The sequence below is a fragment of the Elgaria multicarinata genome, chromosome 2 (assembly GCF_023053635.1).
Source record: "Elgaria multicarinata webbii isolate HBS135686 ecotype San Diego chromosome 2, rElgMul1.1.pri, whole genome shotgun sequence".
In the NCBI taxonomy this organism is placed as follows: Eukaryota; Metazoa; Chordata; class Lepidosauria; order Squamata; family Anguidae; genus Elgaria; species Elgaria multicarinata.
This window is the reverse complement of record NC_086172.1, coordinates 44,018,602-44,030,869: the sequence shown is the minus strand read 5'-3', so window position 1 is coordinate 44,030,869 and position 12,268 is coordinate 44,018,602. Positions and strand designations below refer to the sequence as shown.

Below are 12,268 nucleotides of genomic sequence, written 5' to 3'. Positions count from 1 at the left end.
CGTAGGAACCTGTACCTTATTTTTGGGTGGCCCCAGTTTGTTTCCAAACTGATATACATTTGACCTCACTATAAATTCAACCTCACTTTTAATCTCTGTATTGCTGCTAGATTTTATTGCGGTTGTACTTTTATACTGTGGTTTTAGGCTTCCATATTTTGTATTTTATGCCATACTTTGTGGTTTTAATTTTGTGAACTGCCCAGAGAGCTTCAGCTATTGGATGGTGTAGAAATGAAATGAAATAAAAAAATTAATAGGAGGGAATCATATCATTATATTTTTATCCCATCCCTCCTCCAAAGAGCTGAAACTGGAATATACAGTCCTTTCCCACTTTATTCTCACAATCACACTGGATTAGGAAGTAAGAAAGTGACTTCCCAAGGTTAGCCAGTGGACTTTGCGGCTGAGCAAGGTCTCCCTGTTCTGCGTCTGACACTTTAGCCACTATTCCACACTGGTTAGAAATATCACAGACCTACCACTACCTATTGCATTTTATTGCTTTTTGAACCCACTGTGGGGGAAAGAACATAACTAGGAGTTTGTCTTGACAGTGTTGCTTTACCACTCATTCCTTCACAACCCCATGAGGGGTAGCAGTGGCAAATCTTCATGGCTGAGGGAGCACAGGCTTTCCGGGCAGCACCGGCAGTCATTCAACTGATCAAACCTGTCCCCCGTCCGGCCTCCCCATACGTCCCCTCAATCTGCCCCTGGAATGCCCCCAGCCTCAATGTGAAGCAAGGTCACCACAGACAGAGCAAAGAAGGTGGTGACATCTGAGTAAAGCAAGAAGTCGTGTTATGTCAGCAACTTTTTAAGTGTGCAGTTTTTGGGGGGAAGCCCTTGGTGGGTGCGAGTTGGCGGCTGTGTCATATAAATGATGCAGCACCACTGTGCAGCCAGCACAGGGTATATTGGGCATATAGACAGCCCCAAAACCAAAAACTCTGTGTGTCCTTATGCATATATACACATACATATAACAATTGAGGGTAACAGTTCAAAAATCTGACAACATGAGCTCTAGTCTATAGAAGCATATGCCACAATAAATCTTAGCCATTAAGGTCCCACAAGACTGTTGTGCCACAAGAATATTATGTTTGCTGTCATGACTACTCCTCTAGAATGTGTTTCCAGGGCATGATAGTAAGCTCCAATCTGAAAGGTTTTCCCCCAAAATATGTTTGGGACAGAAAAATGCCCACCCAGAGGGCTGGGGAGGGGGAAGGTGAAGTCTCTAAACTCCGGAGACATGCCAGAACTTGGTTCTAGACATTAATGAAAATAATAACTGCAAAGGAATTAGCTTCCTGCCCACTTTGACCTTCTCAGCTGGAGCTTTTGCAATGCTCCTGGTATACATCAGGTATCTGCCTAACTACTTTTCTGCTCAGAAAAAGGGTGCTGTTAGCAGCAGTTGCTGTATAATTACTTACTTGATTCCTTCTAAGGAGCTTATGCTAAGAGTTGAGCAAAGAAAGCAGATTAACCATTTGAATGCATCCACATCCACACACACACACACACACACTGCCCCCACCCCAGGCCTACATATGTGCCCTAGGAAATTTACTTCTAATCCTTTTCCAACAATAAGGTGCTTGCCTTCATTGTAAGGTAATTATGTTGTGTTTGGGAATGACAAGAGGGAAAGGGGCTGAAGGGAACGGGCTGCAATTACAAGGTGGGAATGAGGGAACAAGGGGGAGATGGGAGCTCCTCCATCCTCAACAACTGGATTAGTACCAAGGGATGAGGAGGAGGAGGAAAAGGAGGAGGAGGAGGAGGTGATGCGGCCTATAGCTCCGCAGGCTGCCCTGCTCTGCCAGTCACATGCTCCCCTGCGTTGCCTAGCAACCGCAAAGCTCAGAGAAAAAGTTCTCTTTCCAACTTCAAATCTGTCTGAGACCCACCGAGGGAAGCTTATTGTGCTCTAGACAAAACATCTGCTTCTTGCAAAAACCAAAAAAAACAACAACACCTCAACGCTGCATGCAATGTGCACAAGTTTCTCTCTCACTTCATGCGAATGCATCGATTCTCATAATACTCGGGTTTGCCGAGGTGCCCCGGAAAGCAGCCCTCCCTCCCACATCACCCCCAGGACAATACTGGATGCACCTGGTTGCAAAGAAAATCCCTCACGCTTACAAATTGGCATCCACATTATCCCGGGCGCAAAAGAGCCAAGCCCGTTCATGGCCGTACAGACGCGCGTCGAGCTCCCCAAACCAGCCTGCTTGCAAGAGCTTGAGGTGCTAAAAGTGTGCATTTCAGAGCCACATACGGAGGAAGGAACGAGACAAGTCATAACAGCAAGCAGGTAATAGTCGGGAGTTAAACATCTTTTTCTTTCACGGCATCTCTGAAGGATTGCTTGTTGTACTAAACGCCGAGCGCGCTTTAAATCCCCTCCACAGAGGGAACAAGCGGCACCCTCCCTCCTCGGTCCCTTCTTTTGTTGACTGTCAAGTCTGTTCATTGTGAGGGAAAGTCATATCTACCCGTAGATGCAGAGGACCTGCTACACAAAGCTTAGGCTGAAATCGTCACTGGGGAGGAAGCCTCACTGAAGTCAGTGGGACTTTCTTCTGAGCAGACATGGCTAAGAATCGCGCCCTAAGCCCTCTTTCTCCTCTCCACCAATTAAAACACAAACAAACCAAGAACACCCGCCTTCCCTCAAAGGACTTCTGGCTACAGGCAGTGCAGGTCCTTGCAAGAAATCCCTGCCTTCTCTCCCCCGATATCAACCGAGTGACTGAGCAGATCCCTGTGATGCTAGGATTTCGGGAGATGGGGGGAGGCTTACCTTGGCAGCTAGCTTGCAATATGCATGCAGAGGCGAAGATGAGCACTTTCCAAGCCGCTGCTGTTCCTCCGTCCATGCGCTGGTGAGGTCCCATCTGGAGTCTGGGATGCTCCAACTTCCCAGCAGTGTGGCTGGTTGGAGTCAGTGAGGAAGGCGCGCTTCGGCACACTATTTTTATCTTCCTTCTCTCTTCCCCCCCCCCTTTCTTTCCTCCCCTTATCCCGCTAGTTGCAGAAGAAAGGCGTGCTCGTCAGCTGAGACATCGAGTCTTCGCTGCACTCCCACCCTCCAGACATTGCATAAAGCTCTTTATACCCGGCGGCCCCGGAACTAGCATGAGACATTGCTCCCAGCGCTTGCAGCCCGGGCAAGAGTTGCCCCTCCTTCTGCACTTTGCAACCGGGGGTGGGTGCGGGGCAAAGGGAAAGAGAGAGAGAGAGATGCTTGCGAACAAAACTTAAGTCGACTCATACTGGATCGCTGTTTTACAAGTATTGAGCAAGAGCAACGATCAAAGCTCCCCCCCCCCTCTCTCTCTCTCTCTCTCTCTCTCACACACACACACGCACGCACGCACAGTCACAGACACAGTGCCTGCTTTTTTGAAAGAGAGAGCGTGCAACTAACATTTGCAAACGCATGGCAAAACTTTCAAAGTTGGACTTAATATTTTACGGGAAGCTCTTCTCCCGCTGCCTTTTTCAAAGAAACTTCGCCACGCGTTGGGGTGAGGGCAGCAAAGTTGGGACAAAGGCAAGGCTATGGGTTGTTTAAAAAAAATTTTTAAAAGTGTGACAAATGGGGTTGGGAAGTTTTTAAAAGGACTTAGAAGTCCTTTTGTAAACCGCCCAGAGAGCTTCGGCTATGGGGCGGTAAATAAATGTAATAAATAAGTGAATAAGTGTGACGTACTTTATGGATGGGGTAGGCAAGCCACCATTTCTCAGGTTCAACCCCCAAATCCTCCCCCATCTACTATATACGGATAATATAGGCCTTCCTTACAGGGCTATTGTAAGAATTACCAACATGTTTGTGAAGTACATTGAATACTCTAAAGCTTCGTATAAATATTTAATACTAATAATTGTACCTGCAGGCACACTCATCTGTTTTCTAAATGTATTTTGCTCTTGCATTTATAGCTAACTACTTTGCTTCATTTATGCCCCCCTTGAAAAGTTACAAACCAGATTTATTATTCAGTTTGACCTGGTCCGACATGTGTCCAACTGTCTTTCTCCTCTGAAATTCTGTCTGATCTGGCAAATACTGTAAGGCACACCTGGGCAATTTGGGAATAATTAAATCAGTTTGAAACTACGTAAGAGAGCATAGCTGAAGAAAATGAGTTTGATAAAGATAAAAAGTGTGTGGATCTTGTAGAATCAAGTGCATGGAGCTGCAATGGTACAATTTACATTAAAAAGTTTGTCAGTGGAAATGATAGCACTGAAAGCATGAATGATCCCCACAAACAAGTACTACAGCTGGACTAAAGAACATCTCAAATACAATGGAAAAAGTTTTCTCCCTCATAATACCAGGGCCTTGGGTCATACAATGAAACTGAATGGCTGAAGATTCAGGACAGATAAAAGGAAGTACTTCACACAGTGCACAGTAAAACTATGGAATTCGCTGCTGCAAGATGTAGTGATGGCCACCAACTGGAATGGCTTTAAAGGGGAATTAAACAAATTCATGGAGGGTAAGGGTATTAATGGCTACTAGTTCTATATTAAGACAACAGTGAGGCTTTGAGCCACCTAAGATTAATAAATTTATCATGGCAGAGCACTTTCCACTTCATCAGATGCTTCAATCTACCTAAATTAAATGGATTGTCAATTGAAACTAGTGTGAGCAACTGCATGGGATTTATATTTATTTAGATAGATGGTCGTCTAATGTTATATAGGTGTAGGCTTAGTTTATACACATACCTTGATTTGTCTGCATTTGATTACTGTATATTTGATGACTGGCAGCTGAATCCTCTCTACAGCATCATGTTTTGAAATTATGTAAGAAGACATGAACGTTCTATTTATGTTGCTATATCTGCGATGACCCCTTCATACGTGTAATGTCACAGCCACCAAAGTTCTCAACATGTAGGTGTGAATAAACACCATGCAGGTGTTTATTTAAATTGGTTTTAGCTGTTTACATTGTTTTAATTTTTCTATGTTAAACTTTTTAGACTGTTTTTATTATGTGGTATTTTATATTTTTATGAATTCTTATAGACTGCACAGAGAGCTTCAACTATGAAATAAGTAAGTCCATTGCTACTGAAGCAGGGGTAATGCATTATCTCACTGCCACCACCCTACATACAGACACACACACACCTCATCTCTTTCTCTCTTCCACTTCTCCCTATAAATACACACACCTCCACTAGACAAAATTATTTAAGTATAATTCTAATTACCCTGCTTAAAAATATACCAAAATTGGATTTGTTGGTTTATTATTTGCAATTATAGATTTTAATCAAAAAATGTGAAAAGATTAATCTCAACACACCAACTCTCCAGATTAAGACAGAAGAATATATATATATATATATATATATATATATATATATATATATATATATATATATATGAGACTGTTGTAAATGATGGGATGTTGCCATGTTAATAACAAATCCAAAAAAGCACAAACTTTAATAAAGTTTTATTGGATTCCACCACTTGGGTATGCAGCCCTTCCAGTGAGTCAACTTGCTGAATGCTTGCAAAGTGCTACAAATGACAGGAGGCTAAAAAAAAAAGAGAGAGAGAACACCTACACTTTGATTATAACAGGATCTCGCTGCTAAAATGTGCTTAACAGAAAAAATGCATAATTTTCCATTTATGTGATAGCGGTCCTTATCAAGAGCTGTAATTTTGGGAAATTTTCACATTATTGAATTTCCTTTCTTTTCTGTATGCAAACGCAACAAGCGTCTTGTAGCACCTTAAAAACTAACCAATTTATATAGGCAGACTTTCCGTGCAGTACAGCCCACTTCATCGGATGTATAAGGTGTTGTCCTAAGATTCTAACCACGAAAGGACGCAAAATCACACCCGCTTAAAAGTTAGCCAGGGGAGGTTTGTTGTTTACTAAAAGGCGAGCTCTCCCATCTCCCCACCCTTTTCTTTCTGCCCTGATCACTCAAGGGCTCTAATGTTTCTTTTAGGGCAGGGAGAAAAAGAAGAAAAAGCGCAAGTGTGTGCAGGTTTGGTAGGGTTGTGATTTATGCAGGTTCGGGGCTGCTTGGGGTAGTGGTACGACGCAGCACCGGGGTCAAGCCACAAGAAACACTGGGGGCAGATCAGAATATTCAATGAGCTTCCTGGCACCTCTGAATCACAAAGAAGGGATCAGATCTCTCCATCACAAGATCCAGCGCTGCTGAGATTGAGAGAGGGAGGGCGGGGCTCTTCAAATCACCCTCCTGCCCGCCTGTCTCCATTCACTGTAGGAGAACAGCGCCTGAAACATTCCTTTCTGCACGGAAGGGCTTTCCCTATTGTTGTTTGCTTTGTGTTCCAGTGTTGGCAATGGAATTCTTGTCGTGGTTTCACAGCAAGGCACAGGCAGCGGGCTGGCCAAACGTAGCCAGCTGCTCCTGGAGAGGACGCTGGGGGGAGAGAGAGAGAGGCTGCTACTTAATTCCAAAGCAAAGGAGTGGGGGGGGGCAGGAATCCATGGAAGGCAGCCCCGATGTCTCTTCTCCCCCCACCCCCAGAAAAGAGAAGCATAGCCACAGGTTGGCTACAAGGAGGCTGGCGAGCGAGCATGGCCAGCTCCCAGCTCCCACCCCCCTCCCGCACGTACTGGAGCTGCCCGCTTTTCCTCGAGCACGTGGGTTCCAAGGCAAGGGAGAGAGGAGCTGCAGGGTTTACGCACACGGCTCGGGAAATCGGAAGATCTGAAGTCTTGAAAGCTTCACATAACGAAATAACCTGTGACATCTGGGCGTGCATGTGTTGGTAGCAATTTGGCGATAATTTTGCGGATCTCATACTAATCTTTCCCGGAAGTGCGGGGGGGGGGGGGGAGAGAGAGATTAGAAACTCCTAGAGATACCCAAGATTCCAAACACGCTTGTAAGCGAGGAATCCTTTTCAATAGGGGCGCGCCGGGTGTTTGGGATCGCAACTCCCTATTTGCTAGTTTTTCTACAGAGTTTGAAAGCCACACTACAAAAGGAAACTATTTTTTTTTATAACATTCTCATTAGCAGGAAATGTGATGTGTTAGGTGACACACCTTCATCGGGATTAACTAATTTAACCAAAGCTTTATTGGAAAGCAATATAACATTATGTGATGGAGATAAAATAATGATGGAAATTTTATACTAGTGACCCTAAAGGTTAGAGAGATATGGAAAGGTTAGTCTTGTTTGTTTTTGGTTTTCCTTTTGCCATATAAACACATAGAAGACAACTTCTTAAAGGTTGTTTATACAATCAAGATGTAGAGGATGTTCTCCTAGCAACTATTTATCCTAATATAAAAAGAAGCACTTCTTTAAAGTGGACTGGAACTGAGTTTAATGCTTAGCATTTCTCTTTGAGGGAACAGATCACATTACATTATATCTGTACATTAAAACACATTGCAATCCAGTTAACGTAGATATTGGATACAAAAGTATTGGATATATTGTTACTTATAATTTTCCTAATGCTTTCTTTGAAAGAACATTCAGCTTTACTAGGTTAGCATCAGTAATTGGAACCTTAAAGTCTGTGTGTGTGTTTTCAGATATAGAATTATATCCTACCTTTTTTCCTGCAAGAAACCCAAGGCGGAGTTCATAAACCTCCTCCTCTCCATTTTAACCTCACAACAACAACCCTGAAAGGCTGTGACTGGCCCAAAGTCACCCAGTGGGTTTCCATAGCCAAGTGGGGAATAGAACCCGAATCTCCCGGCTCCCACTCCAACACTTTAGCCACTACACCACACTGAAGATATGTCTGTCTATGTTGACATCAATATCGTTTTCAATATTATCAGTGCAAGCCTATACACACACACTTGAAAGTATGTCCCATTGAAGTTAATGGGGCTTACTTTTGAGTAGACATGTACAGAATTGTGTTATAAATGTACTGACTCAATTGTTCCATGGGGTCAATACCTTTGCTAAGACTTTGACCTTAGTAAGGATTATCACTTATATTAGGAAAGGAAATGATATGCCTGATAATTTAAGAAGATATGGAACAATTCTGACTATTTGCCCAGATTGAGAAATGTTTGTTTATATACTTAAAAATAATCCAAAAACCTGTTAGTGGGTTCCTGTCCAAAGCCATCCATTGCACAAGTTGCTGATAAATCAAATACATGACCTGGCCGCTAAGGTTAAAAATGTGAGTTTGGACCAGAGTTCACGGCATTTTCTTTTCATTGTGTCAAAATGCAGCAAACCCTTTAGTTAGAAGTGTGTCAAAATTCAGAGATGATGAATGATTAAAGAGGGACAGAAACAGATGGCAAAGAGTGAAAACTAAAATCCAGCCTCCTTAAAGATGAAATGTACAAATGGAAAATTAATAGAGCAGCTCCTAGCAATTCTGTTGGCAACTAGGTTTCAGAAATGCACAAGAGTTCTTTTGATTGATTGATTGATTGTACCACACCATCAATTTTAAGATATACATTTTCCTGCAAGGAATTATAACACAGTGAACTATTCTGACAGGTTAAAAAAAATATGGAGCCACATATTGAACGATTAACACTGCTCAGCAGCTTGGCAATGCAACACAATAGCCCAAGGGTTAGCCTCCTGTTATTTTACAATATAGAAACACACAACATTGCTGATTGGGTTTTTTAAATTGTTTTTTAGATTTGCCATTCTGTTTTATAGATTGGTTATTTTAACAAGTGTTGTTTTATTTAGGTTTGTTATCCTATATACTGCTAGCAAACTCATCTTGCTCAGTGTCAATCCTTATGGAGCCAAAATAGCGCCATCCGTGCACAAGATAGCAAGCTTGCAAAAGGGGGGGGGAGTAAGGGGGGAACTTAAAGGTAGGGAGAGAAAACTCCAAAACATCCAAATGATGATTGCACAATCTCAGTGGACAGAGAACGTTAAGTGAATGTTGGAGTGGAGGAGGGAAGAAGTGGAAAACCAAGGGAGAAGGAATCAAATGGCATATCCTGGAAAAGAATATGGCTGGCAGGAACCCTGAACAGGAGCACTGCATGCTGCAACATTTTGTTGCAGGTCCCACTTGTCTATGTTTGATTTTAGGCTATTTTTTTGCATGCTGCTTCAGGTGCCATTTTGGTATCAAAAACAACAATGTCCCGTCGCACCTCAAAACTTGAGCAGTGTAGATGTGAGGAAATTTTGAAACTGGAAAATTTCAAAGGCCAAGCTTTAATAGCAATAACAAATAGTATTTACCTTAAAGCAAATTACATTGCTTAATTGCCAGCAACTAAGCCTCAGGAGAGGCACTTCGAGAGTTGGGAGTGGGGGAACACACATAAAGCTTGGAAACCTTCAAACAATCAGCAGTTGGGGTGAAAGGAAGGGGATCAGGGGGAGTGGGAACCTCAGAGGGGTGGGCCCTAGATGGGGGGGAACTGTAAGCAAGCTGCCTCATAGGATGGAGGTGCAGCATCCCTGCTTTAACACAACCTCCCCCCAACCTGGGGCTCCCCAGGCATTTTGAATACAGCTCCAGCATTCTTGACCTTTGGCCATGCTGGCTGGGCCCAATGGAAGTTGAAGTCCAAAACATCTGGAGGGCACGAGGCTGGGGAAAGCTGTTTTAACAGGCCCACATCCATAAAAGATAATGTGGTTACAGCTTCGGCTATTGGGTGGTACAGAAATGCAATAAATAAATAAATAAATTCTTTGAGTTGCGGCTCCTCCCATGTTCCCACTGAGCATCTTCAACCTACCCGGCATGCAGGGCTGTTGTATTACCAGACAGGAGAAGAGTGGGAGATGCTGAAGCTGGATTCTCCTTTATGGCAGTTGTGCAATGAAAGAGACAGGAAGATTCCGGTAGTCCTTACTGGTTAGAATGTATACTATGAGGAAAAAGTGTGTGTGTGTGTGTGTGTGTGTATGTGTATTAAACAGTAGAATTCACGATTCCATGCACCATACCACAGGGTTGCACCAGCTCTAGTGGGTAGGATGAGCTTCTGCCTTCCTCCAGAACTTGGAGTTGTACCCCCACTGTGACTTTGTGCTTCCAACAAGCACATCCTCCAACTCTCCTCTCAAACCTGGAACAGGAGAGGTGGGTGGGGGGATCCCCCCAACACTTGCGCTGTGCTTTAGAGGGGCATGGAAGGGCTCAGAAGAACAGCACACATTCCCCATCACCCTTCTCAGCTCCACACTTAAGATGCTTGGAGCAAAGGATTGTCCTGACTTTGTGCTGAATTTTTGGAGGTGCAGTGTGAGGTCAGAGACAGGAATTGCAAAGAAGAACCAGTGGTTCAGGGGAGGGAAAACATCCCTTGCTATTGATTATCCCCTGCAAGGCAAACTGAGGTTTGGCGACGTCTTTTTTACCTCAGAGTATGTCTCTGAGGTATGACATTGGATGACATACCCTCTTGCATGAGGCCCTGAAGAGCAGTCACTCTTCAGGGTCTCAAGATTGAAGGGTTTGCCCACACCAGCTACCTGAACCTTGAACTGGAATTGCCAGGAACTGAACCTAGGCAATTATCCCCGCTCCGCCACATTCTCCACATCTGTACAGCTGCTGTACTTAGGGGGCAGTAGAGCATTTCCCACTTGAAAAGCTGCTTTAAAGATTTTAAATTCTGAAGTGCAAAGAAATATAAACATGCAGACTCTAGTTCTGGAGACCAGGGGATTTTGCTCATGGAGAAATGCAATCGCTTGAATCACGCTAAAGGCAAAAGACAGAGCCAAAGTAAATAATAGGCAGCATGCAGATCACTCCAGTGCATTCCAAACTTCAATCCTGTACTGTTAAATTTTCTTCCAACAAAATTGTAACTGTGCCTCAAAGTATCAGGGAGTTTATAAGAGACACTCCTGAAAGTGGCCCAGTTCCCCATAATCCTTTGTTAATGACTAGGTACAGTAGAAGATCTGTTTTTATTAGTCCAAAGTTCATGAGGCTAAGGCTTCATATTACCCTACTATTTATGGTTATTGTGTTCAGAAATTGTTTTAAATAAGAATTTGAAACCTTGAGTCTCAGAACTTGGATATAAAACTGGTTTCTTTATTTGTTGATTCATCTTGATCCTGCCTTATTGTGCAGTTCTTTTAAGTGGGGGAGCTGCAGGAAAACTGCAGATATTGTCCACATTATACCAGACATGTTATCGAATCTTTACATCCCTATGACAGATAGAAAAGGAGTTTTCCCCCTCCACATCACTGGACCATTGCAGTTCCAAAAGGTTCTTACAAGTCAGAAGTCACTTCACTAAACCAACAGTTGGTACAATCTCATATCCTTTCCAGCATTAACTAATACTAGAATAAAGCAAAGGACATATGCAACAGTACAGCCCTTTAGAAAATGGTCTACGCATCCTAATTCACTCTGGGCTTCAACCTCATCAAGTTTAGTGGCACCATAAACCAGAGAATCAGGTTTGGCCCTACCATAAAGGTTCGCTTTCTCCATGAATGTTTCTAGCTGTTTTGGAGGGTCAATTTAGGATCCATGTCACTTACCTTCCTGTTGTCAGTTCTAGAAGAATAGTCATGGGGATGGTCCTAAACTAAAGTATTCCCATGTTTTACATTATTCTTGGGCACTTGTCTGTGGGCTGATGGGTATGACTGTGACGAGGGAATACACACTTGCCACTGCTCAACTCACTTTAGGGTTCTTTGCACTGACATAGGCCGTAGCTAGACCTAAGGTTTATCCCAGGATTATCCTGGGGTCAAACCTGTTCATCTAAGTGCCACACAGGGCATCCAGCGCTCAGGCAGGGACGAACCCGGGATGATCCTGGGATAAACTTTAGGTCTAGCTACGGCCATAGTGATTCATAGTTTGAGCCATGACACAATGTTTACTGTGGACACACCAGTCAGCCCAGGAAAAAAACAGTAGCCTATCAGCACTCATGGGGCAAATGACTCTGTGTTTAGCCCATTGATTCAAAATAGATTATCCAGTCATCTCTTGGTGACTTCAGATCTACTGTCTTGGTGAACCCAAAACTACAGATCTATGCAAAAATGTGCATTTGCGGGGGGTGGAAAGAACCTTAAAAATAATGCAAGTTTTAATGCATTTTTAAAAGAAATTGCGGATTGATGGGGAAAGTGTCAGAATAGATTTATGAATGAACACATGTGGAACTGGCAGAGACTGGAAATTGATGGATGTATCCATTCCTATCTGACCCTCAGGCCAAACCCTGTGGCCTCTCTTTTGTCACACTTCC

General features: G+C 43.3%; 1 protein-coding gene across 1 annotated transcript in view; it reads right to left on the bottom strand.

Moving 5' to 3' along the window:
- Nucleotides 1-2,918, bottom strand: part of LRP2 (LDL receptor related protein 2) — a 173,790-nt gene extending 170,872 nt beyond the window's left edge. Inside the window, exon 1 of the mRNA XM_063118309.1 lies at nt 2,825-2,918. Within this exon, the coding sequence (XP_062974379.1) occupies nt 2,825-2,918 (94 nt within the window). The remainder of the gene's footprint in view (nt 1-2,824) is intronic.
- Nucleotides 2,919-12,268: the final 9,350 nt, after the last annotated feature.